This window comes from Cetorhinus maximus, chromosome 13, assembly GCF_964194155.1.
Source record: "Cetorhinus maximus chromosome 13, sCetMax3.hap1.1, whole genome shotgun sequence".
Taxonomy (NCBI): domain Eukaryota; kingdom Metazoa; phylum Chordata; class Chondrichthyes; order Lamniformes; family Cetorhinidae; genus Cetorhinus; species Cetorhinus maximus.
The window spans coordinates 12,169,698-12,186,999 of NC_135891.1; the positions used below are offsets into that span (position 1 = coordinate 12,169,698).

The following is a 17,302-nucleotide window of genomic DNA, read 5'->3' on the forward strand; positions in this document are numbered from 1 at the left end:
TTCCGTTTCTGTTTCCAATTTTATTTCATTATAAATCCAGGTTTTCGGCACATCTTTAATTCCTTTGGTTGAGCAATCTACAGATGGGATAGCTTATCCATAAAACGGTTGAAACTATTCAATTCATCGATAGTATCTACCACCGCTATTTCAATTCTGTGATTGAGATAATCACATTTTGATAGCTGGTTAGTTATCTTGAACATATTAGCCAATCCTTGTTTTCCACCTAACACTGACCGTTGCAATGAAAATAGCAACTAAATTGCTCTGCAAACATGTGTCTTCAATCCATGACTATCAATGACGTTAGTGGCATAGTGGTATTGTCACTGACTAGTATTCCAGAGACCCAGGGTAATGCTCTGGGGACATGGGTTCGATGGTGGATGGTGAAATTTGAATTCAATAAAAGTCTGACGGTGACCATGAAACCACTGTCAATTGTTGTAAAAACCCATCTGGTTCACTAATGTCCTTTAGGGAAGGAAATCTGCCGTCTTTACCTACATGTGACTCCAGACCCACAGCAATGTGGGTTGACTCTTAAATGTCCTCTGAACAAGAGCAATTAGGGATGGGCAATAAATGCTGGCCTAGGCAGCGACGCCCACATCCCATGAACAAATAAAAGAAAATGACATTCATTCCCACGGATGCAGCCAGCCAGAGAACACTGTAATTTGCACAAGGACAAAAGTCTATTTGGAGCTGGTCTGTTATTGCCATTATTAATAAATGGCATTGCTATGCACAGTGTACTTTCAAAAGGCTGAGAGATATGGGGAGATTATAGTGGCATGACGATACCATGAAAAAAAAGCATTGGATCTGCATTCCTAAAATGTTCTTTCCCCACTACATCTATTCTACTAATTCAGATCTTGATGGGTACAGTAACATAGTGCTAATGCTAGTGGAGTAGAAATCCAAAGATATGGAGATATGGGCTCTAATCCCACCACAGAATTGTGGAATTCAGATTCAGTTAATTAAATAAATTCTTCTTCAGTTCCCTGCCCAATGGCAGGTCCGACCCATATGCCACAACCTTACTGTAATTATATAGAACCTTGGTGAGACCGCACCTGGATTATTGCGTGCAGTTTTGGTCTCCAAAGGGACCTGCGCGTCCTTGTACACCAATCACTGAAAGCAAGCATGGAGGTGCAGCAAGCAGTTAGGAAGGCAAATGGTATGTTGGCCTTCATTGCGAGAGGACTTGAGTACAGGAGCAATGATCTCTGAGCAGTGAGACCACACCTGGAGCATTGCGTGTAGTTTGCGTGCTAGCCTAAGAAAGGATATACTTGCCATAGCAGGATGGTAGAGGGTCCAATTTTCTTTCCATCACGTGACTGACCAGGAAGCTCTCCCGCTCTTACCGCCTGCCACTGCCGTATGGTGGAAGGATTTACAAGTTGATGCTCAACCTGTTTGGCTCAAACGTAGGTACACTACCCACAGGACCACAAGCCCTCCCAATTAAATAAGTATGGAATAAAAATCTAGTATCAGTAATGGTGACCATGAAACTAGTGGAAAGTTGCAAAATCCCAATTTGTTCACTAATGTCTTTTAGGGAAGGAAATCTGCTATCCTTACCTGGTCTGAGAAATGTGTGACTCTGGACACACAGTATCTATGTATTTGTGTCTGATTTTCTTCTTGGCACGTCTTGTCCATTGTCCATTCACCCATACTCAGGATGAAACTGAGACAAAAATGTGGTGAAAATTAAGGCCTGCGGAGGTGGAGATACTGCCTGCAAACCATTCAAAAGCTCGTTAACCAGGAGTAGCTGCAGAACCTGCTATTCGGGATTAGCACAAATTAACAAAGCCTTATTAGGCAAAGAGAGGAGAGCCCAGGGACTAATGCAAAGCATAGGGCAGTCTGCAAAGGCCCAAAGGTTCCATATTATTACATTAACAATACAATCTGAAAGCAGGAAGTCATATTACAGCTAAGGCAATGTATGTGTGCGAGAGAGAGAAAGAGAGAGAGGTTCCACCTAAAACGTTCTGTAGCTACTGACTCCATTCCTCTCAGCAACAGTCTGAGACTAAACAAGTCTCTTCACAACCCTGGTGTCACATCTGACCACGATATGAGCTTCCGATAACATGATAACATGTAATATGACCTCCGTCACATTGCTCGACTTCACCCTGGTCTCAGCTCACCTGCTTCTAAAAGCCTCGTTAATTCCTTCGCTACCTCTAGATTTGATTGTTCCAATGCACTCCTGCCTGGTCTCCAACATTCTACCCTATGTAAATTTAAGGTCATTCAAACTTCTGTTGCCCATGTCTTAACCCACAGCAAGTCCCAATCCCTGATCACCCCTGTGCTCGCTGACCTTTCCTGGTTCCTGGCCAAGCAATGACTTGATCTTAAAATTCTCATCCTGTTTTCAAATCCTCCACCTCTGATATTTTGGAATGTTGGGGCTGGAGGAGATATCAACAGTCTTCTAATTGTGCCTCTTGTGCATCCTGATTTTAATCACCACCACTGGTGGTCATGCCTTCAGCGAATTCTGGAATACCTTCCCTCACCTCTCTCGCTTTCCTACTTGAAGACACACATTAAAACTTACCTCTTTGGCCAAACTTCTGGTCATCTGACCCAATATCCCCTTATATGGCTCAGAAAACACCTTGTTTTGTAATGCTCTGGGAAGCACCTTGGGATGTTTTATTATATTAAAAGATGCCATATAAATATATTTTGTTGCTGTAATTGTTATTTTACTGCAAATGGTCATTTCTTTACAAACAAATAGATCTATTTGATTCCCATGATCGTATTACAAGAGGTGTGATAGTACAAAGAAAGAGAGAGGAGAGCCCAGGGACTAATGCAAAGCATAGGGCAGTCTGCAAAGGCCCAACAGTTCCATATTATTACAGTAACAATACAATCTGAAAGCAGGGGTTCATATTACAGCTAAGGCAATGTATGTGTGCAAGAGAGAGAGGTTCCATCTTGTCTGTTCCTCTATCCATCCCTGTTCATCTGCTTTCTGAGATCTGATGGTCGGTGGTAACATAAAGTGTAATATTATTGACAAAACAAAAACAGAATTACCTGGAAAAACTCAGCAGGTCTGGCAGCATCGGTGGAGAATGCTGCCAGACCTGCTGAGTTTTTCCAGGTAATTCTGTTTTTGTTTTGGATTTCCAGCATCCGCAGTAGCTTTTAGCTTTTTGTTTTTATCATTGTAATATTATTGACTTGGTTACAAGAGGCCAATTTTTACTTTCATGGGGCTATGCTTAAGTTTATTAGGAGGGAGGCTAAAAGTAAGTATAAAACAAAAGTAGGTAAAAGAGGGAGGGAGGGAGTATCGCAATATTGATCAAGGAATCAATTACAGCGGTAAGGAGGGATGACATCTTACAAGGCTCCTCGAATGAAGCCATATGGGTAGAACTGAAAAACAAAAAAGGAGCAATCACATTGCTGGGAGTGTACGATAGCCCCCCAAACAGTCAGAGAGAAATAGAAGAGCAGATAGGTAGGCAAATTTCAGAGAAGTGTAAAAATAATAGGGTAGTAATAGTGGGGGATTTCAACTTCCCCAACATTAACTGGGTTAGTCATAGCGTGATAGGTTTAGAGGGAGTGGAATTCTTAAAATGCATCCAGGAGATCTTTTTAAGCCAGGACGTAGAAGGTCCTACAAGAGAGGGGGCGGTCCTGGACTTAATTTTAGGGAATGAAGATGGGCAAGTGGTAAAGGTATCAGTGAGGGAGCATTTTGCAGATAGTGATCATAACTCCGTTAGATTCAAGGTTGTTATGGAAAAGGACAAGGATGGGCCAGAAGCCAGAGTTCTAATTTGGGGGCATGCCGATTTTAATAAGATCAGATATGATTTGACCAGAGTGGACTGGGAACAGCTATTTTTAGGTAAATCTGCATCAGAACAGTGGGATTCATTCAAGAAGGAAATAGGAAGAGTACAGGGCCAACATATTCCAGTAAAGATAAAGGGTGGAACCTACAAATCCAGGGAACCCTGGATGTTGAGGGATACACAGGATTGGATAAAGAAAAAAAGGGAGGCTTATGGCAGATATTGATGGCTCAAAACAGCGGAAGCCCTAGAGGGGGATAGAATGTGTAGAGGGGAAACTTAAAAAGGAAATTAGGAGAGCAAAAAGGGGGCATGAAAAAACATTGGCAGATAAAATAAAGGAAAATAGGGAAAGAGTAGGTCCCATTAAGGACTACGGTGGTAATTTGTGTGTGGAGCCAGAAGACGTAGGTAGGGTTCTAAATGAATACTTTGTGTCGGTGTTCACAAGTGAGAGGGACGACGTGGGTATGGAAATCAGGCAGATGGACTGTGATATAATTAAAGAAATTAGCATAGGAAGGGAGGAGGTTCTAAGTGGTCTGGCAGGCTTAAAAGTAGATAAATCTCCAGGCCCGGATGAAATGTATCCCAGGCTGTTGAGTGAGGCAAGGAAGGAGATAGCAGGGGCGCTGGCAATAATTTTCAATACCTCTCTGGCCACAGGAGAGGTGCCAGAGGACCGGAGGACAGCCAATGTGGTACCGTTATTCAAGAAGAGGGGAAGGGATAAACCGGGGAACTTCAGGCCAGTCAGTCTAACCTCAGTGGTGGGGAAACTATTGGAAACAATTCTGAGGGACAGAATTAATCTATACCTGGAGAGGCAGGGATTAATCAAGGAGAGTTGGCATGGTTTTGTTAAGGGGAGGTCATGTCTGACCAATTTGATTGAATTTTTCGAAGAGGTGACGAGGTGTGTAGACGAGGGCAATGCATTTGACGTAGTCTACTTAGACTTCAGCAAGGCTTTTGATAAGGTCCCACATGGGAGACTGATAATGAAGGTAAGAGCCCATGGGATCCAAGGCAATTTGGCAAATTGGATCCAGAATTGGCTGAGTGGCAGGAAGCACAGGGTGATGGTCGAGGGGTGTTTTTGTGACTGAATGCCTGTGTCCAGTGGGGTTCCACAGGGATCGGTGTTGGGTCCCTTGCTGTTTGTGGTATATATAAACGATTTAGATTTGAATGTAGGACGGTTGATCAGTAAATTTGCAGATGACACCAAAATTGGTGGGGTGGTAAATAGTGAGGAGGATAGCCATAGATTGCAGGAGGATATAGACTGGTTGGTCAGATGGGCTGATCAGTGGCAAATGGAATTTAATCCGGATAAGTGTGAGGTGATGCACTTGGGCAGGACAAACAAAGCACGGGAATACACGATGAATGGTAGGACCCTGGGAAGTACCGAGGATCAGAGGGACCTTGGTGTGCATGTCCAACCCTTGAGGTAGCGGGACAGGTAGATAAGGTAGTTAAGAAGGCATATGGGATACTTGCCTTTATTAGCCAAGGCATAGAACATAAGAGCAAGGAGGTTATGCTGGAACTGTATAAAACGCTGGTTAGGCCACATCTAGAGTATTGCGTGTAGTTCTGGAATCCGCATTATAGGAAGGATGTGATTGCACTAGAGAGAATGCAGAGGAGATTTACCTGGATGTTGCTTGGGCTGGAGAGTTTTAGTTATGAGGAGAGATTGGATATGCTGGGGTTATTTTCCCTGGAGCAGAGGAGATTGAGGGGGGACATGATTGAGGTATAAAATTATGAGGGGCGTAGATAGGAAGGAACTTTTTTCCTTGGTGGAGGGATCAATAACCAGGGGGCATAGATTTAAGGTATTTAAGGGGCAGGAGGTTTAGAGGGGACGTGAGGAAGAATTTTTTCACCCAGAGGGTGGTGGGAATCTGGAACTCACTGCCTGAAAGGGTGATAGAGGCAGAAACCCTCATAACATTTAAGGAGTATTTGGATGTGCACTTGTATGTCATGGCATACAAGGCTATGGGCCTATTGCTGGAAAATGGGATTAGAATAGTTAGGTACTTGTTTGACCGGCGGAGACTCGATGGGCCGAAGGGCCTTTTTCTGTGCTGGAGACCTCTATGACTCTATGGCCTTGCTTGTCTCCTCAACCGGCTCCTGTCTCTAACATCCTCAGTGTAATTGTATGCGTCTCACTCTCCCAATTAGTGCTTATTCCAGTCCAGGCCCCAGCATCTCCACTGTTTCTCAAACATGGCCTTCTTGTTCTCTGCCAACCCCAGCACCCAAACCCTAAGCTTCTTCATTCCTTCAAGCCTTACCCTCAATCTCTCACTCCCTGCTACATCATGCTGGAGCCTCCATTCCTGGTGGACAGGCCTGCACCTATCAGAGCCATAGGATTGAGTGGGGGGTGGGTGGACAGCTCACCCCCCCCCACCCCACCAGAAGCAAAGTTAGCGTAGAGCTGACCCACCCCACAGCCATGAACCACTGCAGGCAGGCTATGTTAAGCCATGTTAGGGCAATATGGGAGGCTTCAGCTCCTTGCTGGGGGGTGGGAAGAGTCCTGCCCTCGGTTGCTCCCAGAAATCCAATTGGCTGACAGCTCCATCAATCCCGGCAGTGGCAACAGCGCGTTAGAGGCTGCTGCCCATTCTGCAAGAGCTGGAGTAAGCATGCCCATGGATCCCCAAAGCTGGGAAGTCCAGGTTCTTGGGCAGGGAATGTTGTGGCAGGTCAGGGAGTAGGGCAGTGTTGAGTTCAAGGCTGAGGGAGGTTAGGAAAAACGGGGGTCCATATCTTGTGGGGGTGGAGGGAAGGAAGAGGGTGTTCCCCGACCCGCAAAGGGTAGCCCCCAAAGATCAAATCCCCTGCCCACCTTCCTTCCCACCCTTTGTAAAACGGAGCTAAAAATAAAAACCAGGCTGCCCGCTTCCACCTGGCTGCCCATGCCAGAAATTTTGTGGACAGCAGGACGAAGATTATTGAGGCTTGAGTGAGAAGTATCTCCCCACTCATTCCTTCATGCATGAGGGCAGGTGAGACAATTTTATAGGCATTAGCAGGTCAGAACAGTCTGGCTTCAAGTACTGTATTCCAAAAAGGTGATGAGAAAAGGAGGGTGTGAGGAAAAAGTCTGAAAATATAACAGAGATGACAACACGCAGATAAAAAAGGAAAAGTAGATGAGGCATCTACAGAGAGTGGGGGGGGGTAATACAGAGGATCTGTGGAGATGGAGAAGGAGAAACTAATCGAAAGGCAGAGAATAAGAAATGAGAAAGGAGTGAGTAACAGACTCAGTGAGGATCAACCCCAGATCAACGTCTAGTATTGTCTCAGGTGGCTGATCTTAAACACATCTAATTTCTTGCTTTCCCCGTTAAGAGTAATTAGATATCTGCCAACGTAATGAACAGTTATCGCAAGATAATTCACTTTGTATTGTTATGATTTTATCGCTGGGTGTGCTTTGTTTGGATGGCTGGCATGGTTCCCAACCTGGCAACAGCATAATAGTCACAAACACATGGATCAGAGAGAAAGAGAGAGAGAGAGAGAGAGACCGGAGAGCTCAATGGCTCAATGATGCTAACTAACCAAAGGTCCTCTAGCCCAACAGGAATGCAGCTGCTGACAGATGTGTGGTTCTCCCTCCTTCAGCTGTATCGCATAGTGAAAACATCCTGACTTTCAGGAAACCAGCATAGATCCATGAAAATTACCATATATACCCAATCTCGCATATAGGTCGACCCCATGATTCTTGGCCCAAAAAAACCATAGTTTTTCATAGACATCATATTAAAAAAGTCAATCCTACCTTTTCAGGGATCAAAGCCCAAAAATTTCAGAACCAAAGTATAATCTCCACATCACATCAAAAACCTCAATTCATTATCCGTTATAAAAAAATTACACCTACCAGATTTCCTCCAGTTCTGACTTTTCAATTAAGACAGGAAGACCGCAGATTGACTGTGATTTTTGTGGGGGCGAAATTGACAGATCAGTGTAACCTACAGCTCAAAGAGGAAACAGGATGCAGGGACCAACTGCCACAGCACACTTTAAATAAATGAACTTGTGTTAAATAAAAGGACCTTGTGTCCTCAATCATCGCCCTCAGCCTTCCTGGGGAGGGGAGGGGAGGGGAGAGGAGGCTCAGGCCTAGCTAATTGGTGGGCCCTTGTGAATGCCAACCTGGTCCAAACCCCCTGCACCAAGGCCTAGGTCAAGGGCTGGGAACCGTCAGTGTGACATTTTCCCAACAGCGTGGCCCTTTCCTTTTCTTTCTTTCCGCTGGCCTCCCAAGCAGCATTGAAACCGTAGGCTCGGCCAAGGCAGGCGCTTCCTTTCCTAGGTGTGGGGGAATGGGAGAAGCCCCTTACTGAAAGGAGAGCGAGAGAATCGAGGCCTGAGGTGGGCACCGCTTCCTCCATCCACCATGTGGATTCTTTTGAGAGCCATGTTAGGTGTGTCAGGCAGGTGTGCCTGAAAGTAAGCCGCTCAAAAACATTACCCATCTAAAAGTCAACCCCTTATCAAATTTTTTAGGCAAATATAGTTCTCAGAAATTCGATTTTCACACAAGTATATACAGGATGAACGCACTGGCTGGGTTAAGGGACAGTGTCAGTAAGTAATTGTAAGGTGGCATCATGTATATTGGCACACACTAGTGAGCAGCATTATGGAGACCAGTTCCTGGCATGGGGTATGAAACAGGAGAAAAACTGAACAGGGTCAAATTCCATCAGATCTTCATACTTTGTGCCTGGAGGTGAAAATGAATGACATTGTGGAAGGAGATCTGGAGAAAACCGTTACCGGTAGAGAAAAGTAATTCGGCTGTTCTCGTCGAACAGAGTAATCTTGTAGTGTGCAGATTTGGTGATAAGAAAATGAGTCAGCCATTCAGCCTCCCGAGCCTGTTCGATTATTCAATTAGATCATGGGTGATCTTCATCTCCTCCATTTACCCCTCTTCGGTTCCATAACCCTTAATACTCTTGCCTAACCAAAATCTATCAATCTGAGTTTTGAATTTTTTAACTGATGCCTAGACTCAACAGCTGGAGGAGAGAGTTCCAGATTTCATCTAACCTCCAACGTGAAGAAATATCTCCTGACACCCCTGAACAGCCTGGCTCTAATATATGCTAAGAAGAGAGAGCAATGATACTTCCTAAAGCAGTCAAGTTGTCAAGGAGTGAGGAATCTTGATAGAATAAGGAGAAACGGTTTCCAAGCCTCTGGGTTGGCAGTCAGAAGACACAGATTTAAGGCAACTTGTCAAAGAAAAAGAGAGATGAACAGACATTTTTTTTAAAAAAAACACTGAGTGGCTATAATCTAGAATGCACTGCCTAAAAAGCTGGCGGAAGCAGATTCAATAGTAATTTTCAAAAAACAACCAGATTTTAAAAATTCTTTCAGAGGATGTGGGTGTCGTTGGCTAGGCCGGCATTTATTGCCCATCCCTAATTGCCTTTGGATGGTGGTGAGCTGACCTTTTGAACTGCTGCAGGCGCACCCACAGTGGTGTTAGGAAAGGATATGCACTCTCTTATGACTGGGGAGAAGTACAAAGAACAGAAGCAATAAGAGCAGGAGCAGGCAATACGGCCATTCGAGCCTATTCCGCCACATGTGCAATACAGGGCAGACTGGCTGTCTCATCTGGGGGAGGGCACGTGCAGAACCACTGAGAGCAGAATGAAAATCTCCAGACAGACCTACAGTTACCAACCTGAAACTGCCTGAAGTGGAGCCATCAAATCATACAGTGCAATGCGTGTTGTCATGGAAGCAGTGGATGAGACCGAGAAGCTCTGGTGAATGGCCAATTTTCCCCAAAATCTTGTGGAGTCCTGCTCTGCTGACGATATTGAATACCTGACTAAGAGGTATACCCTGTTCCCTTATCTTGTAACCAGCATATGGAGAAGACCATGTCCACCAGAGATCTGCTGGCACGAAAACCATAATGTGTTTCTGGGTAGACTTAGTCTGCAAGTAGACAGTCTTTTTAAAGTATGACCCTAACAAAGGCCTTCCACAAGATGCTGAGGAATGATACACCCCTGTAGTTGCTGCAGTCTCCACTGTAGCCTTTCTCTGTTTTCGTAAGGTGCGATGATTTTTGCATCACACATCCCCTGTGGAAGGGAGCCTATTTTCCATCAAAGAAGATGATCATAAAGGCATGGCAATAGATGGGACTTTCCGTGCTTGGGCAGTTTGGCTGGGATTCCATCCGTACTGTGTGCGTTTTGGTTTGCTAAGCGATCTATGGTCTTCGTGAGCTCAAGTGATGAAGGTTCTTCATCTTACTTATCCATGACAGGAAGCTCCAGGAGAGTGTTAAGCACGGACCAGGAGATGGCTGCCTCATAGGAGTACAGCTCACAGTAGTGTTTGGCCCAGCGGAACATCTGTTTACTTCTGTCGGTGAGTACTTCACCATCTGCCGACTTTGGAGGAGGCAGGGGGGTAGCAACTTTGGCGATAGTAAGACCAAGTGTCCCCTTGATTCCTTCATACACAGCTTGTAGATTTCCATTGTCCACTGCTTATTTGCCCAGTATAGTATCTCCCTATCTTTTGCACGGCTGTCTTGGCTATTTTCAGGTTGTGCAGTATTTTAGCTGTTCGGGTTTTGTTGTGCATCATGTAGGCTTTTGTTTGTTGCATCAATGACAGATATCATCTCAGCTGAGTCGATCTCAAACCGATCCTTGTTGCGGGTTCCACTTTTACCAAATGATGCCCCTGGAGCGCCAGAGCTCCTTCGACAGCACCTTCCAAACCCGCAACCTCTACCATCTAGAAGGACAAGGGCAGCAGACACATGGGAACACCACCACCTGGAAGTTCCCCTCCAAGCCACACATCATCCTGACTTGGAAGTATATCGCCGTTCCTTTAACTGTCGCTGGATCAAAATCCTGGAACTCCCTTCCTAACAGCACTGCGAGTGTTCCTACTGCACCTGGACTGCAGAGGTTCCAGAAGGCAGCTCACTATCACCTTCCCATGGGCAATAAAAGTTGGCCTAGCCAATGATGCTCACATCCTGTGAACAAACAAATAAAAAGAAAACGATTGAGCTTAGTGACTTCCAAGCTTCATCGATACCAGCATCGGTGTTTCTTCTACTCCAACCTCCTGACCTTTGTCTTCCCTGCAGATATGGAAGGAGTTAACTTGCATACTAGGCAAGTCCTATAGTCAAGATTGAAAGTGAGAACAAAGTACATTGTGTCCTGATCAGAGAATTATCTACGCTGACAATGCTGTGTTAGTCGCCCACATGGAAACTCAGCTACAAAGACACATGGACTCTGCCTCAAGCCATGCCTGTAACTTGTTCTCTGTGTCTATAAGCATCAAGAAAAGTGTGGTCATGGGACAAGGGTGTTGCAGCTCCACTCCTGATCACAGTAAATAAAACCCTACTAGAAGTGGTTACCAAAATCTGCTACCTTGGGTCCATGATGACAGATAATCTGCCCCTTGATCCAGAACTTGATACACGCACAGGGAAAGCAGCTACCACCTTTGGCTGGCTCACAAAACGCACATGGAAGAACATCGAGCTGACCCTTAGGATCAAGCTGATGGTTTGTGAGGCCTGTGTTCTCAGCACCTTGCTGTATGGCTATGAAACACGGAAGGCTTACAGCTATCAAGAAAAGAAGCTCAACAATTTCCATCTTCACTATCTGGGTATATTCTGGCAGGATAAAATCACGAATGCAGCAGTGCTGCCAAAGGCAGATCTCCCACATTTGTCAGCACTCGTCAAACAGAGACGGCTTTGTTAGTTCAGGCATGTGCGCAGGTGATGAAAGACGGTCACATATCCAATGACCTTCTATATGGTGAGGTAGCCGGAGCCAGCCAATCAGTCGGACACCCAAAGCTCAAGGATGCTGGCAAGCGTGACATGAAGGCCCTAAACATCGATTATCGCACCCAAGGGTCACTAGATGACGACAGAGGAAAATGTGGACACCTCCTGCAGCCTGGTGTGCATCACCAGTGCGGTGAGTGGAGGCTACAGTGGCTTTGCAACGGACGCCAATCCCAAAAACAACAACCCACAACGACACTTGGACATAAGAAATAGGAGCAGGAGTAGACTACACGGCCCATCGAGCCTGCTCCGCCATACGATACAACCATGGCTGACCTTGGGCGTCCATCCACTTTCCTGGCTGCTCCCATATCCCTCGACTTCCTGAGAGACCAAAAATCTATCTATCACAGCCTTAAATGTATTCAATGATGAAGCATCCGCATCCCTCTGGGGTGGAGAATTCCAAAGATTCACAACCCTTTGAGTGAAGTAATTTCTCCACATCTTAGTCCTAAATGATCGGTCCCTTATCCTGAGATTGTGCCCCCACATTTTTGTTTCTGCTGGTTGGGGAATCTATCTCTCAGCGTCTACCCAATCAAGCCCCTTCAGAATCTTGCTTGTTTCAATGAGATCACCTCTCATTCTTCTAAACCCCAGAGAATATAAGCCCAATTTACTCAGCCTCTCATCACAGGACAACCCCCTTATCCCAGGGACCAATTTAGTTAGCCTTCACTCACCGCCCCAATGCAGGTATATCCTTTCTAAAACGTGGAGACCAAAACTGCACACAGTACCCCGGATGTGGTCTTACCCCAACTCTGCTCTGCAAGATGTCTTTACTCCTGTACTCCAATCCCCTTGTAATAAAGGCCAATAGGCAGTTTGCCTTCCTAGTTGCTTACTGTACTTGCATGCAAACTGCATTAGAAGCTGCAAATGTGACAAACACTTATGACAGAACTTGCCTCTCAAGGATTGGCCTTTTCAGCCATCAGCTCAAGGTACACCACCTGAAGACACATAGAAACTAGGAGCAGGAGTAGGCCATTCGGCCCTTCTCCGCCATTCATTGTGATCATGGCTGATCATCCAACTCAATAGCCTGCTCCCGCTTTCTCCCCATACCCTTTGATCCCTTTCACCCCAAGAGCTATATCTAACTCCTTCTTGAAAACATACAATGTTTTGGTCTCAACTACTTTCTGTGGTAATGAATTCCACAGGCTCACCACTCTCTGGGTGAAGAAATTTCTCCTCATCTCAGTCCTAAATGGTCTACCCCATATCCTCAGACTGTGACTCCTGGTTCTGGACTCCCCCACCATCAGGAACATCCTTCCTGCATCTACATTGTCTAGTCCTGTTAGAATTTTATAGGTTTCTATGAGATCCCCCCTCATTCTTCTGAACTCCAGTGAATATAATCCTAATCGACTCAATCTCTCCTCATATGTCAGTCCCGCCATCCCAGGAATCAGTCGGGTAAACCTTCGCTGCAAGTACATCCTTCCTCAGATAAGGAGACCAAAACTGCACACAATATTCCAGGTGTGGTCTCACCAAGGCCCTGTACAATTGCAGCAAGACATCCTTGTTCCTGTACTCGAATCCTCTGGCTATGAAGGCCAACATACCATTTGCCTTCTTTACTGCCTGCTGCACCTGCATGCTTACCTTCAGCAGCTGGTGTACAAGGACACCCAGGTCTCGTTGCACATTCCCCTCTCTCAATTTATAGCCATTCAGATAATAATCTGCCTTCCTGTTTTTGCTACCAAAATGGATAACCTCACATTTATCCACGTTATACTGCATCTGCCATGCATTTGCCCATTCACTCAGCTTGTCCAAATCACACTGAAGCATCTCTGCATCCTCCTCACAGCTCACCCTCCCACCCAGCTTCGTGTCATCTGCAAATTTGGAGATATTACATTTAATTCCCTCATCTAAATCATTAATATATATTGTGAATAACTGGAGCCCCAGCACCGATCCCTGCGGTACCCCACTAGTCACTGCCTGCCATTCGGCAAAAGATCAGTTTATTCCTACTCTTTGTTTCCTGTCTGCCAACCAGTTTTCTATCCATCTCAATACACTACCGCAATCCCATGTGCTTTAATTTTACACACCAATTTCTTATGTGGGACTTTGTGGAAAGCCTTCTGAAAGTCCAAATAAACCACATCCACTGGCTCCCCCTCATCCTCCTACTAGTTACATCCTTGAAAAATTCTAGTAGATTTGTCAAGCATGATTTCCCTTTCATAAATCCATGCTGACTCTGCCCAATTCTGCCACTGTTTTCCACGTGCTCAGCTATTAAATCTTTTATAATGGACTCTAAAATTTTCCCCACTACCAACGTCAGGCTGACTGGTCTATAATTCCCTGTTTTCTCTCTGCCTCCCTTTTTAAATAGTGGGGTTACATTAGCTACCCTCCAATCTGTAGGAACTGTTCCAGAGTCTATAGAATCTCAGAAGATGACCACCAATCCATCCACTATTTCTTGGGCCACTTCCTTAAGTACTCTGGGATGTAGATTGTCAGGCCCTGGGAATTTATCGGCCTTCAATCCCATCAATTTCCCTACTAATACTGATTTCTTTCAGTTCCTCCCTCTCACTAAATCCTGTGTTCCCCAACATTTCTGGTATGTTATTAGTGTCCTCCTTTGTGAAGGCAAAACCAAAGTATGTATTTAGTTGGTCAGCCATTTCTTTGTTCCCCATTATAAATTCCCCTGTTTCTGACTGTAAGGGACCTACATTTGTCTTCACCAATCTTTTTCTCTTCACATACCTATAGAAACTTTTACTGTCAGTTTTTATGTTCCCTGCAAGCTTACTCTCGTACTCTATTTTCCCCTTCTTAATCAATCCCTTGGTCCTCCTTTGCTGAATTCTAAACTACTCCCAATCCTCAGGTCTGTTGTTTTTTCTGGCCAATTTGTATGCCTCTTCCTTGCATCTAATACTATCTCTAATTTCCCTATTAAGCCATGGTTTGGCCACCTTTCCTGTTTTACTTTTGCGCCAGACAGGAATAAACAATTGTTGCCGTTCACCCATGCGCTCTTTGAATGTTTGCCATTGCCTATCCACCGCTATCCCTTTAAGTAACGTTTCCCAATCCATCATAGCCAACCCCACCTGAAATGGAGGGATGCCGAAGATTTCACCATGTCGGAACCAATAATGTTGAACGTAGGGGAAAAGTTATCCACCAACTTCTCTAAAGACAAGAACAAAAATACCTGGAAAAACTCAGCAGGTCTGACAGCATCTGCGGAGAGGAATACAGTTGACGTTTCGAGTCCATATGAAGTTCTGATGAAGGGTCATATGGACTCGAAACGTCAACTGTATTCCTCTCTGCAGATGCTGTCAGACCTGCTGAGTTTTTCCAGGTATTTTTGTTTTAGATTTCCAGCACCCACAGTGTTTTGCTTTTAACTTCTCTAAAGGCTTCAACTTGCTATCCAGAACCAGTGCTTAGCTTAATGTTTAATGGGGCATTGCCCACCAGCAAGGAAACTACTTCATAGAGACAGAGATGGAAAAAAGCTTCGAACTTCGCATTTGGGGCCCTTCCACTTGATTTCCAAGAGCTGGATCCTCCGAGCAGACAGGGGCTGATATTTTTTTTTTGCTTACAGATCCAACCTCTGCTGGAGGCTTTGCAGAAGATCAAGTCCCCAGTCATTGCCAACAAGAAGTTGCTGTCATTGCCAAGAGAGAAACAGGCTTCAGGCTACCCACTTGTAAATCAGCAGCCCTGCAGAGGACGGCTAACCCAGTTCAATTAAGCCAACAATTCAGTGCTTGAAGCACATTGTGGCACAATGCACAAGCCAGGCCAATGAATCCAAAGAGATTAATTTGGCAGGTCTGCAGAAGATGGGTGTTAAAACGATGCGCAGGCATTTTACTTGTGGACTGTCCATAATCTCACATTTTAACATCTGATACCCACAATAGCCTCACAACTAAAGACATAAATAAACCCATTGGAAAATACATACCTGTATTTTACATATAATAAAACATAAATGTCAACACCCACATTACATGATAGATAAATAACATATTTGCAGCTGCACAGATATATATATAGGGTCACGAAATACATTTATTTTCAATAAGTGGCGCTGACCAACCTGCGGTGTCCGGATCGCAGAGAGACGAGTCATCCTCTTTGCGGTAGCGCAGGACATTGTCAGTGGAGCCGGCGTCGTCTTCAGGCAGCCGGGGGAAGCTGGTGATGCTCATGTAATCTACCGGCGAGTAGGCCCCGAGGTTCGTCTCCTGACCGACCTCTTCCTCTGCCATTGTGTGTGAGAGAGTGTGTGTGTGTGTATCCCTCTCCTCTAATCTGTCCGTCTCACCATAAAGAGATGGGGAGATGAGCAGAGCAATACGAAAGCCTGAGACACCCCAGAGTGCTTTCACTCTCCCGCAGTGATAGACTCTCTGTCTCTGTCTCGCTCTCTGTGTGTGTCTGTGGGTAGATGTAGACGTTGCCCTTTTTATTTCCCCGCATCCCTTCCTCGGAGGAAGTGGGGAAGCGCGTCCGCGAAACGCGCCGCCAGGTACGAGCCAGAGCGAAGAGAGTTATTTTCTTTCTAAATAACCAGAAGAATCAAGTGGGCGGAGAGTTTGAGTCAAATAAAAAGCGTGAGGATCAGATGACACAACCATAAGATTGTAATCTGGGCGCATATCTGGACATAAATTGTGTATAGATCCAGATATAATCTGTGCGTATCTAGATATATTTGTTTATGGATATATTTGTGCATAATTTTATACCTTATTAATTTTAAGTATTTAATATTACAATAGAAAGCTTTTAATGCAAATTTACTGTATAATTATATATATACATAAGTTGTGTATAGATCCAGATATAATCTGTGCGTATCTAGATATATTTGTTTATGAATATATTTGTGCATAATTTTATACCCTATTAATTTTAAGTATTTAATAATACAATAGAAAGCTTTTAATGTAAATTTACTGTATAATTTTATATATATGTGTTACCTAATGTTTGTTACTAAAGTCAAAAAGGACTGTGGTGTGTTGAGTGGCAATGCTTTTTTTTATAAAGAAATGTTACCACGCCAGGAATGGGAATGAGTGCTGTACTGCACTGCAGAGGATGAAGGCGGACCCGAGACCAATGCATGTTCACGATACAAGTCATGCCCACCGTTCCCCTGTTAGCTTGGATTTCTTTAAGCAGATTTGTGCTGCTGCAGCTGATGCAGTGAAAATACCAGGCTTCTCCTTGTTTCTCAATCCCTGTGTTAGCCGGTTGGTGTTTCACAGTCCAACAGCAAAATACTGCGGATGCTGGCAATCTGAAAGAAAAACAGAAAATTTGCTGGAGCTAAACAGCAGGCCCAGTGGCATCTGTGGGGAGAGTTAACTTGGGCCGGATTTTAACCATGCATGTAAGTGGGTTTTTCCATGAGTTAAAATCTCGCCCAATGGTTTTGAGTCAATGGCCATGCCATTTAACAATGATGGGAGGTCATTGACCTGAAACATTAACT

General features: G+C 44.7%; 1 protein-coding gene across 3 annotated transcripts in view; it reads right to left on the minus strand.

The window, feature by feature from the left end:
* The window catches only part of ggt7 (gamma-glutamyltransferase 7), a 52,735-nt gene extending 36,663 nt beyond the window's left edge, over positions 1-16,072 (minus strand). For all 3 annotated transcript variants that reach the window (XM_078554949.1, XM_078554950.1, XM_078554948.1), the window contains exon 1: positions 15,899-16,072. In XM_078554949.1, the coding sequence (XP_078411075.1) occupies positions 15,899-16,070 (172 nt within the window). In that variant the 5' untranslated portion in view covers positions 16,071-16,072. The remainder of the gene's footprint in view (positions 1-15,898) is intronic.
* Positions 16,073-17,302: the final 1,230 nt, after the last annotated feature.